Here is a 25,683-nt window from a genome sequence, read left to right as displayed (position 1 = left end):
ACCCTAAGAACATGGCCATTCATGTTCTGGAATACTTCAAAACCATTAAAGATGATGGGTAATACTCTGGATTATCAAGTCTCTATTTATTTATTTATTTATTTATTTAGTCTTTTGTCTTTTTAGGGCCACACCCACAGCATATAGAGGTTCCCAGGCTAGGGGTCTAATCAGAGCTGCTGCCACCATCCTCCGCCACAGCCACAGCCAACACCAGATCCAAGCTGTGTCTGCGACCTTCACCACAGCTCACGGCAACACCGGATCCTTAACCCACTGAGCGAGGCCAGGGATTGAACTCACAACCTCATGGTTCCTAGTCAGATTCGTTTCCACTGCGCCACGACGGGAACTCCATGACCCCTATTTTCGTAGAGATCAATGCACACAATCTCAATATATAGAAAAGTGTTGCATTATGTGCTATTTTAACTCGGTTTTATTTGACATTCTCCTGAGAAAAATTCAAACAGTAGAAAAAGGTATAAACAAAAAAATAGACATTCCTCTCTCCCTTCCTACAGTTCAGCTCCCTGTAGCCTCAGTATAGCTTCTTATCGCACCCAAAACATTAATAGTCGTTAAGTCTGGGGGCAGGACTGCAGGGCATATTTTGTGCGTGTGCTTTTCTGAAATTTCTAGTTTTTCTCAATAGGTATATATTACTATGGAAATAAGAAAAAAATACACACGTTTTTAAGTGCTCAGAATTGAAGGCCTTGAACCTCCTTCCTTCCTCCCTCCCTCATTCCTTCCTTGTTTCCTTCCTTCTGCTCTGAAGACAGGCTTGCTGGTCCCCCACTGCCATTTCTATCCACACCATTCCCCGACTCAGTCTAGGAAGCAGATTGGGTGGCAGGGGCAAAATGTCTACATTCCAGGAATGGCTTCCAGTTCCATTTGTAATAAAATCCTCTTTCCTCACCTCCGGATCTGCCCTCATCACCATCACCCTCTCCTCCACCCTTAAACCTCTACCACTGAGTCCTCCTTCCAGAGCAGCACCAGGGAGAGAAACTCGCTGCCCTGTTGACTTTCTCCAGGGACTGAACCAGGAATTCTCTGTCTTGTTCTTCCTCAGAGACGCTCTGGAAATGGACCTGAAAGACAGTAAGGGAGAGAGGGAAAGAGCCTGAAGAATTCCTCTTTCATGAGGAGATCACAGGTTAAAAACAACAGGCCTTGTTGTTAAAACCTGCACCCTTAATGAGGCTCCTTCCTGGCCTAATTGTCGCCATGGCAATGACCCCTAGCGGCCATCTTTAATTAACTCCGAGTCAGAGTCACCAAATGAACTCCTCCAGTAAATTGCCCGCCAGCTCAGGCAGTCACGCGGCCCCTCCTCTGTCCTTTGGCCTCCGGCCCAGGTGGTGGGGCAGAAGATTCTCAGCCCTGGCTTTCTTTCCTATCTCCTGATCCCATGATGATACTAATATAACAATAATGAAAATGGAAATAATCATAGCTACTGTGCTAAGCACTTTCTGTCCATCATCTCTTTTAATTTTCACAATAATCCTTTGAGGGTTAGTAATAGTATACTATAACCTTTCTCAGATGAGGAAACCGAGGCAGAGAGACTAAGCCAGTCAGTGGTAGAGCTGGGCTTTGAACATAGGCACTCTGGCTCCAGAGCCACCCTGGTAAATCCCTCCACTGGAGATGAAGTTCACAAAGCCACCCGCTTCTCTTGAGCACAATAAATACCTGGAGTTTCCTATCTGCTGCTTTCCAGCTGTGTGAACTTGGGCCACATGGGTCACATGTCTGAGCCTGGTACCTCATCTAGAACAGAAAGGTAATGAAAGTGGATCAGGGGTGAGGCCTCATAAGTTCTGCTCAATAATGACTCCTGGAGTTTCCGTCGTGGCTCAGCGGTAACGAACCCTACTAGTATCCATGAGGACTAGGGTTCAATCCCTGGCCTCGCTCAGTGGCTCAGTGGGTTAAGGATCTGGCGTTGCCATGAGCTGGTGGTGTAGGTCGCAGACGTGGCTTGGATCCCTCGTTTCTGTGGCTGTGGTGTAGGCCAGAGGCTACAACTCTGATTCGACTTCTAGCCTAAAAACTTCCATGTGCCTTAGGTGCGACCCTAAAAAGTAAAAAAAAAAAAAAAAAAAAAAAAAAAAAGAAAGAAAGAAAGGAAAAAAAGGACTCCTGACACCATCAGAACCTTCCTTTTGTCTCCATCCTGGTGTAGTTTCAGAAGAAAGATGGCATGAAGGTTAAGAGATAATAAGCATGATCATCCATGCAAAGCCCTGAGCACAGCGCCTGCCCATAGTCAATGTTCAGTGAATATTAGCTGTTATTATTTTCACTAAGTGGATTAAAGGGTCTCAGCTGTCCAATTGCAGAGCAGTCCCTGAGAAAGACCTCCTCCAGGATGGGGCTAACCGTCGGGAAGATGGGGACAAGAAAGCAGTGGAGATGGCCCAGTTGCCACCAGTTTTAGGCTAGGTGGCAAGGAGGCTTAGGCAGCTGTGGGAGGATACACTGGAATAGACGAGAATAGCTGTGGACCAAAGGGGGTGGCCTCTGTCCTGCCCTGGCCTTGCCCACTTAACATGCTTCCATCAGCCTAACTAGGTCTGGTCAAGAGGTCAGATGAAAGTCATCAAGGCACATTCCAGCCAGAAGGAAGCAAGACAGCACTTTCCCTTCCACAAAGGACCCTCCCCAGAAGATGCACAAGATGCTTCTGCTCCCATCCAGTGAGACAAAACTTAGTCACAGGTCCACATCCAGCTCCAAAAGAGGCTGGAAGTGCAGTCTTTCGTTGGGACATGCATGGGGAAAGAGACACAATCCAGGCTTTGCCACAAACCTTCAAATTCTTCTCCAGGTCAGCCCAGAGTAATATTTCTTCTTCTTTTTTTTTTTTTTTTTTTTGGTAGGGCCACACCCATGGCATATGGAGGTTCCCAGGCTAGGAGTCAAATCAGAGCTACAGCTGCCAGCCTACACCACAGCTCATAGCAATGCAGGATCCTTAACCCACTGAGCAAGGCCAGGGATAAAACCCGCAACCTCATGGTTCCTAGTCAGATTTTTTCCATTGCACCATGATGGGAACTCCGTAGAGTGATATTTCTAAACTGAAACTTTTTTTTTTTTTTTTTTTTTGTCTTTTTGCCTTTTCTAGGGCCGCTTCCGAGGCATATGGAGATTCCCAGGCTAGGGGTCTAATCGGAGCCGTAGCCACCAGCCTACACCAGAGCCACAGCAATGCAGGATCCGAGCCGCGTCTGCGACCTACACCACAGATCACGGCAACGCCGGATTGTTAACCCAATGAGCAAGGCCAGGGATCGAACCCGCAACCTCATGGTTCCTAGTCGGATTCGTTAACCACTGCGCCACGACCGGAACTCCTAAACTGAAACTTTTGAACATGTCAAAATCCTTCAATGCCCCACTGCCTTCGGCAAGAGCTCCAAATGTTGAGCCGTGTTGGAGCAGCCTGCAGGATCTGTGTCCATGGCTTCCCACTTCCCCCTTCATTCTAGCCACGCTGAGTCACTGGCCTCCTCTAAATCATCCATGCTTCCATTACTCTATGCCTATGCTTAGAATGCCTTTTTTTTTTTTTTTTTTTTTTTTTTTTTTTTGTATTTTTGTCCTTTTAGGGCCGCACCCTCAGCAAATGGAGGTTTCCAGGCTAGGTGTCTAATCGGAGCTACAGCTGCCAGCCTACACCACGGCCACAACAACGCCATATCTGAGCCACATCTGTGATCTACACCACAGCTCACAGCAACACTGGATCTTTAACCAACTGAGCAAGGCCAGGGATTGAACCCACAACCTCATGGTTCCCAGTCAGATTCATTTCCACTGCAACATGATGGGAACTCCAGAATGCCATTTTTTTTTAATTCTCTCCATTTAGTTAGACTATTACTGCCTCCCTAGACCTTTCCCAGGGTTGGAGAGGAAGGAGTGATCAGGACAGACAGGAAAGGGTGTGCCCTTAGACTAGGGCTGGGGAAAGAGGCGGCGTTCTGCTGTCCAGGGCTAAAGAAAGACGTGAGCAGGAGATGCAGCAGCCTTATATGTGCCATCAGGAGGCAAGCTGGGGCTACATTTGAGTCTTTGAGATGGGAAAAGATTATGAGTTCCAGTTTGTTGTTCCACTTCCATTGGCAGATGAGAAAACAGACCAGGAGACAGGTAGTTAATGGTCACACGGAGGCAGAGTGGGAACTCCTGATCCCCCACTGGTGCTCACACACACCCTTACTAGGTTTAGCCTGTATATGGATGATTCATGGGATAAGGGGAGGTTCTGGAGGCGTCATGCCAGGAAGTGTGGTCCATGAAGAGGGGACACAGTGCAGCTCGAGCGAGATCACAGAGGCTGAGATCCCACCTCCTGTCCTCAATCTGCTTCACTTCTGAAGTCTGTTTACCTAAGGGTGTGGCTGAACCAGCGCCCTCTGCTGGTGAGCCCAGCAGAGGTAGTCCGTATTTCAGCACCACTAGGTGGACAGCACCTGCTCCTTCTCAGAACGGGGAGCTTCCAGGTTCGGGGACCTGAGGAGGGGTGGGGGCGGCTAGGGGAAGTAGACCTGGACTAGGCCTAGGCAAATACCCTTCCTTGAGAAACCTGTTTGCTACACTCTAAAATGGAGTTAATAATGCTGTCCCTCCACCTCACAAGGCAGCTGTGGGAACACCGGTGGGAGAAGCTGGCCAAGAACAAGAATTTCTCTTAAGAATTCTCTTAAGAATTTCCGTACTGACTCCGGAGTTTATTTCCCCGACTTTGGAGAATTTAAATTGAAGCCAAGTCTTCAGTGGGTTGGGGGAAGAGGCTGTTCGAAACCTAATCTGAGGCGTTTGCTGTGAAGCCTTAGGTCTCCTGTACCAGAGCTGGACAATCAGTATGAATAGTTCCAGACCTAGTGGAGGTTTTCTCCTTCCAACAGCAGAGTTTCTCCATGATGGGTGATAAGAGCTCTGGACTACATCTGTTCCTGCCCTTCTCCTTGCTGGGCCTAACCAAAATAACCAAATCTAGCTTCTCTTGACACATTCGAACAGGTTTGTTCTTTGGGGGTTTTTTGTTTGTTTTGGGAGTTTTTGTTTTGTTTTGTTTTGTTTTGTTTTTGGGTTTTCAGGGTTGAACTTGGGGTTGAATTGGAGCTGCAGCTGCCGGCCTCACCACAGCCACAGCCACAGCCACAGCAACGTCAGATCTGAGTCACGTCTGTGACCTACACCACAGCTCACAGCAACGCTGGATTCTTAACCCACTGAGCAAGGCCAGGGATGGAACCTGTGTCCTCATGGATACCAGTGAGGTTCATTACCACTGAGCCACAATGGGAACTCCCCAAGTTTGATTTTCTTTTTTTTTTTTTTTTTTTTGTCTTTTTGCCATGTCTTGGGCCATTCCCGCGGCATATGGAGTTCCCAGGCTAGGGGCCGAATCAGAGCTGTAGCCACCGGCCTATGCCAGAGCCACAGCAATGTGGGATCCAAGCCATGTCTGCAGCCACACACTACAGCTCATGGCAATGCTGGATCCTTAACCCACTGAGCAAGGCCAGGGATCGAACCCGCAACCTCATGGTTCCTAGTCAGATTCGTTAACCACTGTGCCACGAAGGGAACTCCAAGGTTTGATTTTCTTATGTGGAGATCAGCAGGATTCCTTCTCTTGGAGTTGGGGAGGACCACTCCAAACTGAAGGGACTTGGCAAACTGAAGGGACTTGCTGTGCTGACTCGGGCTCCTGAAGACGCAGTCTTGCCTGGTCAGAGAAGCCAGGAGGATCCACAGGCTTTCTCTTTCTGATAACCTCTGCATTTCAAGTGTCCTCAAAAGAAGGCTTCTCTCCACCATCCTCAGGGAATCGGGAGTGGAGAGTCAGATTCTGACCTTAGGGATACCAGCAAACCACAGCAGAAGCCAACTCAGCATCTGAAATGGCCCCACATTGCTAAACCCTGCGTCGGTCTGGCTCTCCATCCCTCTCCGAACTGCCCACGTCCACAAGTCTCTGCCACCATCCTGTCCCTCTCTTCTTCCCTTCCCTCCAGAGAGGAGGCCCAGGAGTCCTCTGGGTGCCTTCTCATGCTGGGAGAGCACTTGGTGCTCAGTCCTGCCAGGCTCCAAAAGGACTCCTTCGGCTCCGGTGCTCCAACCTCAGAACCCCCCTGCCCCCAAGGGACAATGAGGTGGATGTAGAAGTGGGGCTATGCCTGGGGTGAAAAGGCAGCCAGACCCAGACTTCATTCAAACCCCAGCCCCTTTGCTTTTTCCTCACTCACTAGGTGACTTTGGGCAAGTCCGTTTTCATTTTCATGCTCTCAGCCTCAGTTTCTCCAACTGTGCAATGAGGCCAAAGTACTTCCTCCCAGGGGGCTGCTATCAGGAGTCAGTGAGATAAAATAAGCCTCTTATGGAGTTCCCATCATGGCTCAGCTCAGCAGTAACAAACCCAACTAGTAGCCATGAGAATGTGCGTTTGATCCCTGGCCTCGCTCAGTGGGTTAAGGATCTGGTGCTGCCATGAGCTGCAGTGTAGGTCACAGATGTGGCTCAGATCAGGTGTTGCTGTGGCTGGTAGCTGCAGTTCCCTAGCCTGGGAACCTCCATATGCTGCAGGTATGGCCCTAAAAAGACAAAAAAAAAAAAAAGGAAGCCTCTTATTACAGTCCCAATAACTCATTAAAATGTGGGTGCCCTCCGGGAAGGGAAGCGCCTGAGGGAATTCTCAGAATTAAGAGACTCCCTTCCCTGCCCTTAACCAGTGCATTTCCTGGTATCTCTTTAGACCTCTGTGACTCCACTGAGGCCTGGGCAGACATGTTCACAGCCCAATGTACGGACGGGAAAAGTGAGGCCCTGAAGGTGACCTGCCCTGCTTAGAGTCCCAGATCCAGAATCCATGCAAAAAGGGACATCTGCCCTCAGCCAAATTTACCTTAAGTGACTCTCCTTGCTCCTGGGCTCATTGCAGGACCTTCTAAATGTTCCCTGGGAGCAGTGGCAGCCCCAGGAGGAAGAGTGTCCATCTCCCCACATATCAAGACCTTAGCTCCTTCATCTTTAAATCAGGAGAATAAGAGTGCTCGGGTGAACGTGAGGATTAAATAAGATAAAATTCAGCAATGCGTCTAGCAGTCAGTCCTGAGTTGGGGGTTTATGGTCTCTGCAAAGGAGCCCCCAAATGCCCAAGGGGCTCATGTTTTGGCTTCAAGTATTTCTGAGGGGTTAACTGACCCCAGCATGGCCACATAAATGGAGTGTGTTGGGCTTCATGACTCCAGCCCAAGTTCTCTGGGAGCTCCTGGAAGGGCAGGAGCCAGGCTCCAGACAAGTCTGCTGGGGCAAAAGGTGTGGGCAAGAAGTCAGCAGGGCCAGGGAGCTGAGCAGCTGACGCCTTCCAGGTGGATGCCCTCCTCCCAGATCCTGCTACCCGACCTCATCCTCACCCTCCAGGCAGGGGCACTGGGGAGTGGGGAATTCTGCGGTGGGGCCAGGAGAAAACCATCTTAGGTCATTCTGTTTCTCAACATTTTTCAGATTCCTGCATTTTCAGGCCGAGACTCAAACTGGTTTTTAATTAGCTGCAATGATGGATTGTCGGCAGCTCTGATAGTTTAAAATATCTATGAAAACAACTATTACATATATACATATATACATACCAAGGGCTCCCGAATTAGCTCTTCTCTCAGCTGCAGACCCGCCACCGCAGGGTAGTGGCGGAGAAAACAGCAGCAGGAAGCCGAATCAAGAATGTCAGGGTCAGGGCCAGATCCCACATGGCAACCCTACCTTATGCCAAAGGGGCTCTGTTTTACCTCTTACCTAGTCTGAGTGGGGCGGGGGTGGGAGGGGTGTGGTGAAGGGCTGGGGGAGGGTAAGGTTTTCACTTTCAAACTGCTGTGAAGGAGACCCTTGAGCCCATGCCGCCAGGCCACAGAATTTCCCTGTGTTCTAAGCAGGAAGTTTTGGGTGTCTACTCTGAGCCGAGTGCTGAAGGTGCAGCAAAGAAGCAGAGCCCACTGAAGCCCTCCGTTGGCGCAAGTCATGGCGAACTGGGTTTCCCTAACTCAGCGCCTTGAGAGACCCAAATCTGGGCCCCTCGCCCCCGAGAGGTACGGCCTCCATGTCAGCATTCGTTCCAGGCAGGGTACCTCACTGCTCCACCCGCACTTCTAACTTCCCGGCTCTCTTTCGGATGTGGCACTAGCCAGTGCACTGCACACTGTAGGTGCTCTGTCAAGGATAACTTCCTCCACCTCGGTTTGTGGGAGCCGGCTCCTCGGGCTCCCCCTGCTGGCGCCCGCGGTAAGGACTGAGCCGGAATTAGCTGCAAAAGCTGGAAAGCGTTTTTTTTTTTTTTAAAGCTATATAGAGGACCCTCCTACCACAGGCTGCCCACCTCGACCTCAACCCTGCCTCCTGTCAAAGTTGCACGCGAGAAGCTTCCGGGGAGATCTTATGTTCCTATAACTCTATCCTAAATGCAAACAAAAGGAAACATGCAATCGTCTACCCAACAAATGCATACCGAACACTCCAATATCAATCACCTTGTCTAACATTAAATTGAGCACTTACAGCGTGCAAGACATTGTTGGACCCTTCTGCATGTATTAGCTTATTAAAACCTCACAACAACTATTATCTCTACTTTATAATTCAAGACACTTGGGCCCCGAGAGACATGCCCAAGGTCACAATAGCTGGTAAATGGCTTTGAACCTGGGTTGTTCCCAATGCCCAGGCCACAACCACTGTATTGTACCATGGAACACTGGGACCTAAACAAAAGAAAGACATTGGAATTGACCTCAAAACATCTCCTGTTCTCTAATTTTCCTGGGGAATTTCTCCTAGAAACAGGCGAATGTTTTATCTAGAGAGAGAGATGTAAGGGTTTTCCTGGTCACTTCCTGAGTGTGCTTCCTCACGGCATCAGAATAAGATGGTTTCCCCACATTTTAAAGGCGAGTCAAGGAGTTCCCATGTCATGGCTCAGTGGTAACAGTTTCAACTAGTATCCATGAGGACACAGGTTCGATTCCTGGCCTTGCTCAGTGGGTTAAGGATCTGGCGTTGCCATGAGCTGTGGTGTAGGTCGCAGACATGGCTTGGATCCTGTGTTGCTGTGGCTCTGGCGTACGCCGGCAGCTCCAATTCAACCCCTAGCCTGGGAAAAGCTACAGATTGTACCAGAGAGCCTTCTGTCTTGGAGCTTGGTGTGAAAGGGAAATCTAGAAAAGGGAGATTTCTCTTCCCAAAGGGCATGTGGAGACCTATCTGAGCCCCAGAGGAGACTCCAGCCCATGTGGAGGTTGAATTCACACGCAGTGTGTAGTTGCCTGGGGGCTTACTCTTGAAACTCCCCTGCATGTCTGCGAGAGGCTGGCCTGTGTACTCTAAAACACTGTAATGGCATTTCGCTTCCAAAGTATTTTCCTGAGTTTTCACAGGTCAGTGTGTTATCAGATATGCCCTTGTCCCTGCATGTGTGTGCAAGACAGTCTCCATATTAGAACACGGGTGGCATGGATCCAAGAATGCAACCAGAAACAAGCCTAGATCCTGGGGCGGGGGTGGGGGGGCATGGCATAGCCACTGTGCACGAACTCGTGAATGTCCTATAGTCACAGAAGAAATGGATGTATAGGTTTGTATAACCGAGGGTGTCCGAGTGTATGCTTTTTCACGAACCCAGTCTGAGTGGTCTGTGTGTGTATACACACAAAGGCAAAGGCAAAGACAAACTTGTTCCACGCCTGGGTGACAGGGTGACCGTGTGTGCACTATGTGTATCTATTTACAAGCACATCTAACCTGGTTCTGCAACATTGTGACCTTGTAGCTGAGCATGTTAGATATGTATGTTTGCATGTGTGTGTTTGTGTTTGCAATGTAATCCTAAGACTGCATGTGAATGACTAGGTGTGTTTGTGTGTTTAGAGGTGAGGACGTATCCGAATCAGGGTCTAGATGACTACGCGTGTGTGTCTTCCCTGCACACCTAAGCATGTGCCATATTCCCCACTCCCATGGACATATGTGGGTGCTCTGACTCCAGAGGCTGAGCCCAGGCAGGTCCCCAGGCTGGCCAAGCATGTAGGGAAATGTGTATGGGTGACTGGTGTTTACAGGCAAGATTGCCAAGCCTTTGTCTGATGCCCACTCCCCATGGCTTCTAAATTCCTCACCTTGGCAGGACCTCAGCCATCCTTGTGGGCACAGGCTGCCTTCCCCCAAGAGCCCCTTTAACTCGCAGCCCCTTTCCTGGCCAGGAGGCTGACAGTGGGGGGATATTCATCTCAGGGCGTTTTTTGTTCCGTCTCATGAAAGGCCTCAATGGCTGGGAATACCATTCTAATTACAGGGAAGCCCAGCTTATGTGGGGGACACAAAGGGCTGTGGTCTCATAGCAGCTCCTTCCATCCGTCAAATAAGGCTGTCTAATGACGGGTGAGAGCTGTGAATGCCTAAAACAAACTCGAAAAGGAGGGAAAATAAAGCTGCCGGGGGCTTAAAATATATTAAATTACCCTGATTAGGAGTCGTGGCTTTGCAGGAGCTGGTGGAAGAAGTCGGGGAGGCTTCCAGTCCTGCTATTCACTTGGGGTGGGGGGGAGGGTTCAGTAGGTCGGGAGGGGTTCACAGGGCCCTGGCCCATTCTCATGCTAACACCCAAGGACACACTGCAGGCTTAGTGGGCTGGAAAATAGAAATGAATTTGCCATAATCCTCCTCCTCCTCCCTCCCACCCGCCCCCCCCCCAAGCCCAGAAGTGTTGCCTAATTGCGTCGCCCTTAGAACCTGCTGGCCGTTGGGACAGGGCCACACCCTGGATCCTGAGCTCCCACCTTCTCACATCTCCCTCCCTTTTCCTGTGGGACAGGCCCTGGGCCTGGCGGTGGATTCCAGAGCATGGGGAGGGCGGGGGGGGGGGGGGGGGCAGCAGAGTGCTGACGCATGAGGCATGAGTACACACACACTCACTCACACCTGCCCCTCCTGAGGATGCCTGAGGATGCAGTTCTTCACAATTACCCCTTTTCACACACACACACACACACACACACACACACACACACCCCAAGCACATACACAAATACCCCTTCCCTCCTCCACACACATCCCTTCAACATGCACAACAGGCACAACTCCACACAGCAGGCAGGCCCATGGACCCCTTCATGGGTGAATACCCACAGGCCCTGCCACACTCATACAGGCGCCCTTGCCTGGACACAGACTCATCCTCGGGCGGCTACATGCTGCTTCCCAGACAAGAACATATCCCTACAGATGTGCCTGCCCCCCCAAACTACAGATTTAGTAGCATTTCAATGCTTATTGTGGAAGAAACTGAAGCTCAGAACACAGCCGAGGGACTGTGCCACCTGTGTCACCGTATCTATCTAATTGCTGCAGGACCTTGGATAAGTCTCTTTCCTATGTGGACCTCAGTTTCCTACTATTAAAAGGAGGTGCTTGGACTAAATGTTCTAGAAAACCCCAGCCTAGAAATTAGAAGGGTCAAGTGTTTGGAGCTTCCCCATCCCCCATTTCCCCCGCCTGCCCTCCCATCTGCGCGTGCATGCCTTCCCTGCCTCTGCACACTTAGGTGCGCGCACATACACACTACACAGGTCAAGTAATAATGATTTTCTCAGCTCCCAGGGTTACAGATTGGAGGGTCGGCCTGGGCGTCCAGTGGCCTGCATCCGCACAGGTCCCGCTGCAGGTGGCGCTGCCGCCCCGCCCATCCACCTTCAGCCGCCCCTCTCCGTGGCTCTGTCTGTGCGACTTTGCCTGTATGGGACACGGGGGAGTCAGGTGTAGATCTGAACCACCGAGCCCCACAGTGTGGCGCCCAGAACTCAGGAGAGGCCTCCAAACACGCTCGTCCCCGGCCCAGGCCGCCCTCTGCCGGTCTGTCTGGAAATGTGTGCCTGGAGGAGGCAGAACAAATGCACGTGACCCTCAGACCTGACCCGAAGTCTGCAGAGTGATACCTATTTACCCGGGTACTCCGCTCAGCCGTAGGATAAGCCAGGGAACCGGAGACCAGACTGGAACGGAATCTGCAAAAGCAAACTCCACAGAGGGAGCGTGGGAACTGGAAGGCCTCGTAACCCCTTTTCTCTCGCGACCGCTAGGAACACCCCTCTCATTGTACAGCGCCCAGGAGTGAGCCAGTGGGTACCAGGGAGCGCAGGGGGCGGGGCCAGGATGGGCGAGCACACCCAGGGTCCGTGGCTGGCGGCTTGGCCAACCTGAACTCATCCGCCTCAGTATTTCCACCTGAGCTGTGGGCGAGGGAGGGCCTTGGCAAAGAGCGCCAGGAAGAAGCCCCTGAAACGGAAGGAACTGCCTTCCATCCACTCCACGCAGAGAAGGCGAGAACCTCTGAACCCTCGGAAGCCTGCCCTAGACCCCACCCCTGGGGGAGCTGAGGCCGTCTCTCCCCCTCCCCGGAGGGCGGCGCCAGGGCCAGTTGCGGACAACGGGGGCATGACCCCTTGCTGCTGTGGGGGAAGGGAGTGCGACCGTGACTCTCCAGGCTGGGGCATCCGGACGTGCCACGTGGTGCTGGGCATCATGGGGCCAGAGCAGGCGGCTAGAAGACCAAAGAGGAGCGGGTTTAAGGTAAGAGTCTGGATCGTTTCAACGAACCGAAGTGTTTCAGAAAACTGGACCATAGATCCCTCGCCAGGCCCTCCAAGGGGTCCGCGGCGGCATCTGCAGCTTGAAATTTTCAGGGGCCACCGGTACCCACCCACGAAGTGGAAAGAGAAAGCAAGGGTGCCTCAACCCTAGTCGTGAGGTCGAATAACAGGCTTCCTTGCCCCAGGCGCTTCCTTCTCCGCCCTACGCCTGGGGCAGCTCCCTCCCCAAGTCTGGCTTGCCTGAACTCTCTTTCTGAGTCTTATTTAGGAATCCGACAAGCCGTCTCCAGCCGTTCCCAGCTCGAGGGCAGGTGGTCCCATGCACTCCGGTCTTAGGGACAGAGAAACTCCTATGGGGCCACGTGTCTGGAAGTGCCAAAATGAAATGGTGTGGTGTGAGGGGGAGAGTTGGGAAGGGTAGGCTGTTTGAGGACAAGCCTCGCAGTGTGGAGAGGACCTGGCTCCCAGCCTCCTCTGTGGCAAAAATCTGGCACAGAGGGCCTCCCCCCCCCCCGGGGGGGGGAAACCCCAGCGTTTCCTAAACAGCTCCCCAGGCCTGGCTGCGCCTACGGATAAGCAAACCAGCCCAGGACCTTCTGGGCCCTGATCTGGTTCAATTCCACTCCTCCCTGGTCTTTTGGGGAAGCTGGGTCGGAACCCAGAGGGATGGCAGCTATTGAACCCAGGACACGGATGAGAAGGCTGAAAATGGGGGTGTCGACAGAAGAGGATTGAAGCCCCTACTGCCCCAACCATGCTTCAGCTGCACTTCAGTAATATTTGCGAAGGATGCCTGGGTGCCTTCTCCAAGCACTTGGCCATGGCCGGCCACCCGGAAGTCCACAGATTTCTGCGGAAATGCACACACCCACACCATATAGAAAGCCGTTTAGTTTAATCAATGCAAACATACAGAAGAAACTAATTTGAATTCCAGAATTTTCTCCAAATAAAATCAAACTTCAAGAGGCAACACTCAGCCTCATGACATGAGATAGCCTCTCGATGGAGAAGGGGTTTGTTGGATGCCCCAATGGGCTAGAGGGAACCCCTCGACCCAGCCCTCCCAGAGGTGCCTGGTGGCCCTCAGACCACTGCCCTCCTTTATCAGGTGGCCAGACTCTGCAGCCACAAAATGAACCTAAGAGGGAAGGAGGTGGCCCACAAGCCACGATACAGAAGGGCCTGGATCCCCCCCCCAAAAAAAGGGGGCCACCAGAGTCCAGTGTGTAGCCAGAAACTAGAGACAAGGGAACTTCCAGTCATTCCTAGTTTAAAACACTTTTCCTGAAGTCACTCTCATTGGTCCCTTGTCTGCCCTTGCACAAATGGCTCACTCCATCATTTACTTTCTTTAATCATACAGAGAAGTGGAGTCTCAGTTTTTTTCCCCGTAGAATATTCCAAAAATTAGTAGCTGTATTTGAGTGAACTCCAGCAGATTCCAGCTTGTTTTCTCGGTGTAATGTTGCTGCCAGAGCTCAGGGAGGGATCTCTGAGGGCCCGGGGCCAGCACAATGGTGGGGCACAGTGTTGGGGACTGGAAGAAGCTAGGGCCACTGGCCATTGGCGGTTCAGTGAAGAAGCGCAACCCAGAATTATTGCAGCCCACGCCGCCACCGCAGTCTGGTTCTCATGCTCAGACCTGGGGTTCCCAGTCGCCTTTCAAGAAGAACCCAGTACCCACCACAGACCTCCCCCAAACTGAGCCAGGCATACCCGCCAGCACAACAGCACAACCCCAAGTGTTCTACCCAGCCATTGGCAAGAAGCTGGAGATTGCATTTTCAGAGGCTGTCCTCGTTCAGTGTAAAGGAAACCCAACATGCAGCGATTTGCTAAATATCCTGGGTTCCTGAACCCCCGCCAGGAGCCATGCAAGGGCTGAGCAACAGAGCCGGGCTTGTGGCTCCAGGCTTCTATTTGTAAAATGCAGAATAAAACCGAGAGAGCCGAATGAAGACAAAGCCATTTTCAAACATTCGATTGGCGAAATCTGCACGCTTAGCTAACACTTTCATTTTCAGAGCTGCCGGTGGCTGTATGCAGGTCCAGAAAATCGACTGTGTTTCCTGGTGGATTCCACCCAGGGAAGAGAGCCCTGGGAATGCCCAGACACGTTTGTTGGAAGGAATGGATGAGTGGCTAACAGGCGAGCCCCCAGGATGCAAACGCATTTACCAATTCACTGGTGAGACTCTGTGGGCATCTCCAAATGTATGCCTGTTTGTTCTGCTTTCATATCCTTTGTGGGACTGCCACAGTTGTGCGGGCCTAGCTGGTCACCTTTTTTCTCCCTCTGTGCAGGCAGAAACCTTAGCTGCCTCTTCTGGAAGCCACCATTCGGCCCAGCCGGGACAGAAAAAGAGCCACTCTCCATTGTACTGGCCAGGAGGTGTGCAAATGCAGTTGTGCAGATGCTTACCGCTGCTGTAATCCAGCATGTCCACACCGTAACCATCAGACCTGGCTGGGTTGGGGCCCTGTCAGAGAGACAGGGAAGCGTCAGATAGGGAAGGCTGGGAAGAAGGATGCAGCGGGAGGCCCCCCACAGCCGAGGCTGAAAGGCATCATGGACGCTTTGGGCTACCACTTCCAATGTTTTGCCTAATGTTTAGGGTATTCATGGGGTTTGTGCAAGTGTGTCCACAGGCCCCTGTAGCCAGAACATGGGACTAGGCTTTCTGAAGACCGTGCATTCCGGCGCTGACTTTTCCTATCAATGGGAGAGACGTGGGCTATTGACCTAGCGGCCTTCTCTTCTCCATCTATTGTCGCGGCTCAATCACGCACTTACCAGAAGAAAAGCGAGTTTATCTTAGCCTGGAGGAGCCTCAGGTTGCGTGTGTGTGACTAAAGGGTGGGGGAAGTTCTGCAGCCACGACTCTGCAGATGGGTTGAGGATAGACACTTTCAGAAAAGGGCCAATTTCCCCTTCACAATGAGCGCTAAGTACGTGATAAATGGGGCTGGTGTTTATTCATGAGCAGGTACTTGGGAGATGGCGATTAGAACGGCCGCCCGCGCCGCCTCGCCAAGGTACTTAAAGCCGGGCAGGTGCAGCGCTGCGCGCAGCCCGAGCGCACAAAGCCCGCGGCCACAGCGGCGTGGGGAGGGGCGTGAGTGCGGGCCGCGCGGGGCCCTGAGGGCGCGCGGCGCGCAGGCACCTTAGCCCTTTGTTCCTCCACCGAAGCCAAGGCCACTTCACCGAGGGGCGTCCCGGAAAACCTCCCCTCTAATTACAAAGAATTCCGCTTCGTCCCTCCTCCCAGAGTCCAGCCGGGCAACTCATGGCCCGGAGGACGCGGGGACTCAGCGTGAGACCAGGCTGGGCATTTGCGTAAATGCCGCCTGTAAGCTGGCTCTTAGCTACCCAACTAAGTAACGCAACAACTAGGAAAGCAGCAGAACCCGGGCCTGGGAACAGCGCGGGCACGCGGCTCTAGCCGCCCCCGCCGCCGAGGCGCCACCTCTGGCCGTGCGGGTAACCTCGGGCTTTCAGGTTTTGTTTCAACTCCAAGGGGAGAAAATTGGGGTCTGTCTCTTTCCACAGCTTCCTGGCGCCAAGGTCGTGGGACAGACCCGATCTCGCCCTTAGAGTGGCTCCGGAATCCCTAAGAACCTCCAGCTTTGGCCCACGATCGGTGGCCCCGGTGTGCGGGGAGAGAGCGCAGCTGGCACGCAGGCCTTGGGGGACCTAGAGCTTGGTCCTCTGCGTGTCTGGACATTGAGCGGTGGAGTGTTTCCCGCGGGGCAACCTATGACTCTCATCCCCCTGGCCTCGTGCCCACCCACCCCACCTAGCCCCACCCCCCAGCAGCTAGGGTGCTTCGTATGCGCCACGTCCAGGGGTCGGCGGTATAGGTACTCTCGACCTGATACCTCGGGCTTGTCTGGTTGCCATTAAAATATATATATATATATATATATGTATGTATGTATTTCGAAAACAGATAATTCCTCTCCGGTTCGGAGAGGAAAATCTGTTTCAAACAAGTTGGATTCCCCGTGGGGAGAAAATTCTTTTGGCCATAGATAAAGGGCAGGGACCTGAGGTGACCCATCACAAGGCAGTGTTTTCATTTTTCCACCGAGAAGAGCCGACTGCTCTTCCATTCAATGCAGGCTGACCAAGAGATTACAGATATTAACATCCATTACAGATTTTTCTTGGAACTTTGGGGTTAGAATACACTGCAGAAAGAATAATCTCGATTCCTGGGGAAATCAGACATCTGGGATGTGAGCACAAACCAAAAATGGTAACCAAGAGGCACAGCAGGAAGACGGGCAGAGGCCAGCTCAGTGCCCATGACCCTAAACTCGTTGCCACCAGCCAGCCCCCAGCCAAGCGGGACTGAGAGCCAGACACGTTCGATCGCAGTTAAAAGGGATCGCTAAAGAAGCAAGGCTCCCCCTTCCGCTGGGACCTGAGTTAGGGTTCGAGGGCGAAGCGTTCCCATGGGTTAGAGCCTTCATCCCCAGCTCCAGGGAGACACTGGGGGATTTCGGGACAGCGGGCGAGCCCCAGAGAGTCCGAGATGCCAGATGCGGCCCCTTGCCGCCAGATGCAGCGTTTCCAAGGCCGTGCAAACAGCCTCACGGCGCCAAAGCCTGGAGTAAAAGGTGCGGGGCGGTTGAGCAGCTGCGGTGACAGGGCCTCGCCTCTCCCTGTGCCTCGGGCAAGGCACGGAGCCGCGACCGTAGCGCGCTGTTGGCGAACCGTGTGGTGGGCCTGGGACGGACCCAGGACTGCGCGATCTCCTCGGTCCCCACCGCAAAACGGCTGCCGGCGTCGGCTGCTGGCCTCGGCCTCAACATGGGGCCCCAAATTTAGGCAGGAGTGAAAGATTGGAACGGGTGGGGGCGGTGGTGGAGACTAAAGATGACGCATCGTGGAGCAGTTGTTATATTTTCCATCCTCAAGACCTTTAAGACACACTGAAAAGATGCAGGTGTGTTCAGGAGGAGGCGGGCCAGCAATAGCAACGCCCACATTGCCTTTCTTCGCATTACAGATATAGAATATATCATGAACATATCATGAATACTCTTCCTGGCGAAGTGGGTAAGTCCAGAGGTAATCATCTTTGGCTCCCCGGACTCCTCAGGCGGGCTTCCCCCAGGCTACAAGTATTGTCTTTCTGAGGAAGCCATTTGGGCAAGGGCATTTCGTGCTTTGTCGTCTCTGGCCAAGTCCCACTGATGGAGAGCCTCCCCTCAGGCACCCTAGTGAGTTAGGCGGGGAGGGCTGCTAGGCTGAGCCCTGGGCGCATTTCTGGGTAGGATGCCCCCTACGTCTGACCTCAGACCCACAAGCCTCAAGAACCCATTCACCCATAGAGTGCTTTATCTGGTTTGGGAGTAAGTTGCAGAAAGAATCTCCAGTGCGTTTTTGTTCTTCAGCTAGTATATCATAAATAACTTGTGTTTTGGTTGGTTGGTGATAGGATCTCTACCTCCTGGAAAAGCTAGGAATATCTCATTAATCTGGCATCCTCATCACCAGCTCAGTGACTGATATAAAGCAAATGCTACTGAATGTCAGGTTCTGGCCAGAAGGCTTCAGGCTAGAAGACAGACTCCTTGACCTGCTGGCCTTGGTGTGTGTTGGCTGTTTCTGACTCCCCCTCCCATGCCCCCCACCCCAGCTTCTTCCTCACAGCAGCAAAGCTCTCCATGGAATAGGACAAAGCAGCAGTCTAAGTGGAGCTTGTCTTGAGGGGAACCCTAGGAAGCCCATCCCTTGCTGATCATCTCTCACCCTCTCTGGGCTTGGGATGGATGAAAGGACTGAAGTTTCTCTCACCTTAAAGGGTCTCCAGATAAAAGAAGCAGCGTCTCACCCTAAGACCCTGACATGCAGCTCTAGCAAGGTAGTGCGGGAGCTGAGCTGTGCCAAGATATTACAGTTCTGATGTTGCACTTTGACCATGACTTTGGGGGAACTCCCTCCCCATCCAAGGGGGACGGTTCTAAAAGAAGACTCCTCATATCTCTCACCTGAGGTTCCAAGAAGGGGGGGGCAGCACAAGAAGCTTCTGCAGGTGTATGAAGACACTTGCTTTCACCCCAAGGAAACGCATTTTTCTGATATGTGGTCCTTTGATACGCAGTTTGGTAGTAGTTAGCGGAGCCAACTTGCCTGGGTTCAAGTCTAACCCAGATCTGCCATTTACTAGCTATGTGGCCCTGGGCCACTTTACATGGTCTCTCTGGGCTTCACCTACCTCATCTCTGAAACAGAGATTAGTAATACCTATCTCACAGGCTCCTGGTGAAGGGTAACTGAGCTAATCTTCATATAGGAAATGCACTTAGCAGCTCATTGCCATGGGCAAGCTGTTAATAGGATCTGCCCAAACCCCTTGATGCAGCCCCACTGCTCTACAGTCCTCTGGTTTCCTCCACGGACTGTCATCATTTCTGTCCTGCACCACTGCCAAGAATGGGATGGAAGAGGGCAGGGCACCTGGGCATTGCTTGCTTGATGAATACTTTGCCCAAGGAATCTCTGCCTTTACTTATTTTCTGATATGCTACCAAGTTGAATCAATCTTGTTCTCCCTTTCTCTCTCTTTAATTCCACCCATAGGCAGAAACCTCTGTGTGAAAACGTGCCCTTGGTTTTAAGGGATGAGAAAGTGAGGGGGTTGGCCAGGGGATCTCTCCCCACCAGGAGGGATCCTCCTCAGAGTCAAGTACAAAGCTATCAACATTTCTTCTCCCTATACACACACACACACACACACATGTCAGCTCCCCGAGGGCAGGGGACGTTCTGTTTCATTCTCTGCTGTATCCCCACTGCCTAAAAACACTGCCAGATGCAGAGCAAACACTAGCTAAATAACTCTTAACTCAATGAAAGGAGGGAGAAGTGTCCCACTGACCAGATCAGCTTTTATAGCTGGATCTAGTCTTAATTTATTTTACTCATCGAGGGGCAATGGTCAGATTTCAAAGGTAAGAAAGAAAGACAACAAGAACCATACATCTCAGATTTTTTGCTTTAGTAGTCTTCTCAGTTTAATTCTCTCAACACCCTCTCCACACACACACACACACCTGTAAGGGGTTAGGCTCCAGGAAGGACAAGATTTTAAGGGTCTGTATTTAATTCATCACCTTCAAAGACACTGGGGATCCACGGGAATGTCTGGGGGTCTGAGTCATCTGCCTACAGATATGGAGCAGAATGGAGCTGCTCCATTTATGTCCAGGAACGGCCTCCAATGCTTGGTTAAAGTGTGTGGATACCAACTGGCATCAGTGTTTTCTGAGGGGCAGAGTGGGGGGCGTGTTGCTTTTTGAAAACACAAAGTGGTGGTAACATTGCCATGGAAGGTGATCGCTGTTAAAATAATAATGGCTTTCACCCTTGGATAAGTGTACAATGCCGTAGGCACCGGGCCAAGCACAACATCTAATTTTATCCTTACAACAAGCCCTGGGGATTGATTTACAAGCCCATTTTACAGATGAGGAAATGGAGAATTGGCAAAAGTCGTACAGTGTGTAAAGGAGAGAGCTAGGGGTTGAACATAAGATTACAATGACTGAGCTGTAGACCCAGGCTCGCTGCCTCATTTCTGTTGTTGTGTGATAAGAAAAAGAATCCATGTGAAATGTGATTTGGAGGCATTTTCAGTAACTAGCTTAGAAACAAAGCTCAGATGTTGCTAGTCGAGCATACTGAGCCTAAAATAGCCTGCCTAAGTTCAAAGCCACCTAGATTGCTTTCTAGCTGTGATGCTGAAGACAATTTACTTAATCCCTTGGCACCTTGGTTTCCTCTTCTGTAAAAGGGGGCCAAGAACAAGACCCCATCTCTAGTTGGGAGGACTAAATGAGTTGATATATATAAACTATAAATGGTCGCTTTCTCAGTCTACCATAGGGTAATATTTACACTGCTCTTTGCAAATTGCTGCCTTAAAGTTCCTCATCCCACCCATCCCTGAGTTGAAGAATCTTGGCTATTTTTTTTGACAAATAGCAGTTTATCCAAGATGTCACAATAACCCAGGGAGACTCAGATTAGATTCAGACCGGAAGTTCTGAGGAGGAGGAGGAGGGTCTAGAGCAGGCTTTGCAGATGGTTTGCAGGGAAAAAATGTTGCGGTTTCCCTTTTTAAAAAGATGTAAACATCGTCCCAAGCTCCTGTGACATCAGCTTGTCAGTGATGAATCATCCGGAGACTAAAGACAAGCCCTAGGTAGGTCACCGTCTCCATTTTTAGTCAACTTCCTGATGGCCCCGCTGAGATTGGACAGTGAGTGAAATCCCAGCCCCTCCAGGCCCTCGGAGGACCCAGTCGGATGGAGAGGGAAGCTTGACAGAGGCTGAGGTCTCCCTTCTGGCATTTCTACTTTTTTAAGTTTTAAAGCAATTGCATGGATTTTTTTTTTTTTTCCTTTCTTCACATGGACTCTGCCTTTTCCTGCTCGTTCTTGAGAGTGAGACCTTATTTGTCACAGAAAAGAGAGGGCCGAGCCCCTGGGAGGTGTTATCTAGGTTTGAAACAATGTTTATTCAAAACGAACAAAACACATCGATCCTCAATGCTTTCTAAAGTTACATGTGTTTGATTTTTAAAATGAATCCATCCAGAAACTATTCCATCTATGGAGTTCTAAGCACTTGGCAGTGCAGCTTGAAGGTGTTAAGAGAGGGAGAGCTGCATAGGAGGGGCGGGGTGTAAGAATCTGGGCAGATCTCCTGGAGGAGGAGACACTTGCTAAAGTTTAGCCAACTGGATATGGGAAAGAGTGTACTCTTAGAGGCTGAAACTTCATCTTGACTAAAATTCCAGAAGTTAGAAATCTGGGGACTACACAGAAAGAAGAGGGAAAGAAACACACAAGGGGATCGGGGCGGTTTCACCTCCTCCTTTTAATTTGCTCCTTCTCATTTGCTGTGGATTTTGATACCAAATACTATGGAAGTTAGGGCTCTGTGTAAAGCCCGAGGACATAAATGACCTCAGAATGAGCATCTGAGAGTGAAAGGCAGGACAGGGTTTGGGCCACTCAGAAGAAGCCTTCTATGCCCTTTCAATCTGGCAGTGTGCTGGTGGGGTGAGGTACAAACTAACGCCTGTCCCCACACAGAATCCAGGAACCAGGCACAACAGAACGCAAGAGGTCCTGTACACAATAACGAAAATACCCTGCGGTTGCTGCACTGCCACTAAACCACAGCCCACTCCACCCTACCCCAGCTACCACCACTTGGCCCAGGACCTTAATTTAAGTGCTGGAGATGGGATGGGGGAGGAAATCCACAGCTGATCCTCCTTAGAGCTGAGCCACACACCTGCGCGCGCGCGCGCGCACACACACACACACACACCTCCAGCTCTCCAGAAGGAGCCTCAGGGCCTGGGAAGCTAGATTCGAACTGGGGGCCCCGCCGAAAGAATGAGAGGAGGGGAGGAAGAGCCAGAGCTGGAGACCAAAGGATGAACTAAATGCCTTTGGGAAAGGCCAGCGACCTCACCGGGCAGACACAGGGCGCCCTTGCCCTCTGTGCCCCTCCGCCCCAGACCTGATAGCCCTCTGAGCCCAGAGCGTCAGGTCCCCCACCCCCGGAGGCCTGCGGGGCTGCTCAGCCTCCCAACCGCTTGCAGCACACCGCCCTCTGCCCGGTTCTCTGGGTCTCTGAGTCCGGGGCGGGGGGCGGGGCACCAGGGGTGCGGGCGAACCCCGCCAAGAGTTCTTACCTCCGCGCGAGCATCCGTCCGACAACGCTCGGTTTGCTGCTGGGACTGCGGGGCTGGGGAGGCTCCCACGGACCCGGATCGCGCCTCCCCCCTCCCCGAGTACCCAGACCCTTCGGTGGCCCTGAGCGGGGGCGCCGGGACCAGGGGACAGGCGCCGCGAGGGCGGGAGGAGGCGGCCCCAGTTGGGCACCACGGGGCGGGGCGGGGGCGTTGGCCGGGCCCCGCCCGGAGGAGACTTAGGAGTGATTCTCTCCAAGAACAAAGGCGGCGGGAGAAGGCTTGGCGCCCCCCCCCCCCCCCCCGGGCCTGGCCCTGAACTTGAACTTGTACTTGACACTTTGTCCGGAAGGTGGCGAGGGAACCCATCTGAGCTAGGACGGGGGCTCATCCATCCACCTCCTATCCTGGGGAGGGGGCAAGCCTGCCCTCCTCGGCGCCAGGAGGGAGCCTGGCATCCCCAGGTGCCCCGGGCCCTGCTGCGCCCCATGCCGCCTTGGACTCGAGGGCTCTGTGGTTCCTACGTCCCCTCAGAGAGTTGGGGTGCGGACGAGGCGAGCGTCTCCGGCTCGCAGGAGTCGGCCCCCGCCCCCCCACTCCCACCCCACCCTGGGCCCGGCCCGCAGCCGTGGCTCCGCGGGGCCCGCCGGATTCTCTGCACGTCGCGTCGGCGCCTCTATTCAACCGCTAATTGAACGTTAATGGCAGGTGCGGATGAGGTCACCGGAGCTGGCTTTTCTCACACATTTTTCATGCAAATTCGCCAAACTCTAAACAAATTTAAATAAAAAGCTCTTTGTGCCGCACGCCCCTCAGTCTCTTTTCTCCCGCCCGGGGTCCTGGCTCCTCCCCGGGCCCTGGGGCCCGGGCCTGCTGCCCGGCGGAGCGCGGCCCCCGCGGGGAGCCGGGCGCCCCGGGCAGCGCCGCCTGCAGGCAAGCGGTGCAGACCCCCGCCGAGCGGCTCCGGCAGTAGCCGATCGCGGCTCTAGCCGATCGCGGCTCCAGCCGCTGCGGTGCGGGGAGAAGTTTCACTGGGGTTGTGGGGAAGGGCGAGTCTGGTGGGGCGCCAGGCCCTTAGGAAGGCAGTGGGCAGCGGGTGAGTGCCTGGCATCCGGACAGGTGTGACTGTGCAGGCATCCTGGCTGCACCCACACCCACACCCACTAGCTAACTCTGCTTCATTCTTCTGATCCCTTAAATAGGAATTAAGATAGTATCCAGTTATGCATAGAGATGTCTGAGGATTAAAACAAGATTTGGACATGAACGAGCGCTTAGAACAGTGCTTGGCATAAGAAAGTGTTGATTATTATCTGGGGTCGCAAGAGCCTTGTGGAAAAAAAGCTGTAATTTTGCATGTATATGGAGAACCTCGTCAGGGGCTTTCAGATTTTCCGACCCCTGCATCCCATTTTGGTCACAGAAATGTGATCTGGAGCCTGACTCCACTCCTTCCCTGCTGCGTGGCTTTGCATATTTCTTAGCTTCTCTGAAGCCTCCGTTTCCTAGTCTGTAAAGTGGGATTGAGTTTTATGGGGGTCATGGTGAGGATTAAATGAGAAGACACTGATGGAGGCTTGGGAGGAGCTTGGGAGCTCTCTTAAAATCTGGACCCTCCAGAGCCCCCATCCTGAGGGGTACCCCTAAGATTGCCACCCTCAAGCCTAGAGGCGCCTTTTACTCAAAGGACCCTAGTCCGGGTCAGGGGGATAGACTTTCCAAAGCTTTGGGAGGCTTCTGGCTCCATCCACTCTTCCTGTTCCTACTAGGGACCCGCCACACCTGACACACCACGAATTGTCTTTGCTAGTGGCTATGTCTTACTTTCCTTACCCATGTCCCCCACCCCTACCCCCAAAACTGACAAGAGACTTAGAAGACTTCACAAGAAACTTTATTTGTTGTGGGACTGGGAAGAGGGAGGTGGGGTTCACAGGATAAGAAGAGGTTCTCTCTCAGAACTTGCCCTCGTCCTCCCTCAGAACCATCCAGGGAGACCCTCCTGCCTTGGCATAGGCATGAGTCCTCATAGGCATGAGAGTCCTCATGATTCCAGATGCCTGAGGGAGAGCTCTGCCCTCCCACTCTGCTGCTGCAGCTTCAGCCTTCCCTGAGGCCCCCGTCAGGCCAGCCTCTGAGAAGCACAGGGGCAGGCCCAGCAGTGCCTGCCTCTTTCTGTCAGGCCCCTTCGGATCAGGGGAAAGTCTGCAGAAGTGTAGGTGACCCGCAACCAGGGCACTGAGAGCCTGGAGCATTTAGCCCCCGCCCCCCCGCCCCCGCCCCCACTCACTCCCATTTCCCATTTCCCACCAGGTGGAGACCCTGGGCCTTTCCCACTCTCCAAGGCTCACTCGGGCTTGTCTTGACCAGCTGGGCTCCATCTTTGCCTCCAGGCCGCCACCCCCAGGAAGTCCATCTGGACAACCCTACTGCCCTAGACAACTCTGGACAATAGGCTATACTCACAAGACAAAGGCTCTATAATCCTCCTCCCAAGACTCCATTGCCCACACCTGGGGCCAGTCACGCTGCTGGAGAGAGATGGCCTTAGGTAAAATGGCAGGAGGACCCCAGGCTAAGGGACCATTGGAGGAGGTGACCTTGCAGAAGAGGAGTTAATGTCTCTATGTATGGGGGTTGGCAGATAGGGGTGGCCGCTTTGAGGACTTCCCTTAAGTGGCCAAGTCAAACAGGACTCTTTGGGGTTTGGAGTGTCAGACTTGAGAGTCCAGGAGACTTGTGTTTTTTGCAGGGTTTTTTTTGGTTTGTTTGTTTGTTTGTTTGTTTTTTCTTTTTGCCTTTTCTAGGGCCGCTTCCCGCGGCATATGGAGGTTCCCAGGCTAGGGGTCTGATTGGAGCTGTAGTCGCCGGCCTACACCACAGCCACAGCAACGCAGGATCCGAGCCACATCTGCAACCTACACCACAGCTCATGGGAATGCCGGATCCTTAACCCACTGAGCAAGGCCAGGGATTGAACCTGCAACCTCATGTTTCCTAGTTGGATTTGTTAACCACTGCGCCACAACAGGAACTCCAAAGAGACTTGGTTTTAAATCTAAGCTCTGGCACTGACTAGCTGTGTGACCTGTATAACTTAACTTTTCTGGATCTCAGTGTCTCATGTGTAAGATGGGTGTACCAATTGTACCAACAACCCATAAAGTTATAAGGAGTCACTTCAGCCCTCTGCATGTGGTCCATTTTTTATCATTTCCTGCACTCTCTTGCAGGCCCCACAGCTGATTTGGGGAGACTATGAGTGCTGCCTAGACACCTTGGGATGGCTGCTTGACCCA

General features: G+C 52.5%; 1 protein-coding gene across 1 annotated transcript; it reads right to left on the bottom strand.

Annotated features, from left to right (window-relative positions):
- Positions 250-22,753, bottom strand: LOC106510141. The gene is made up of 4 exons (XM_021100050.1): positions 22,388-22,753; positions 15,088-15,145; positions 1,708-1,785; positions 250-1,100 (listed from the first exon to the last, which is right to left on the bottom strand). Exons 1-3 carry the CDS (start codon positions 22,751-22,753, stop codon positions 1,760-1,762), a joined length of 450 nt encoding a protein of 149 aa, XP_020955709.1. The 3' UTR covers positions 250-1,100; positions 1,708-1,759.

Source organism: Sus scrofa, chromosome 7, assembly GCF_000003025.6.
Source record: "Sus scrofa isolate TJ Tabasco breed Duroc chromosome 7, Sscrofa11.1, whole genome shotgun sequence".
NCBI classification, from domain to species: Eukaryota; Metazoa; Chordata; class Mammalia; order Artiodactyla; family Suidae; genus Sus; species Sus scrofa.
Note: the sequence above shows the minus strand (reverse complement) of the source record. Positions and strands in the feature narration are given on the sequence as shown.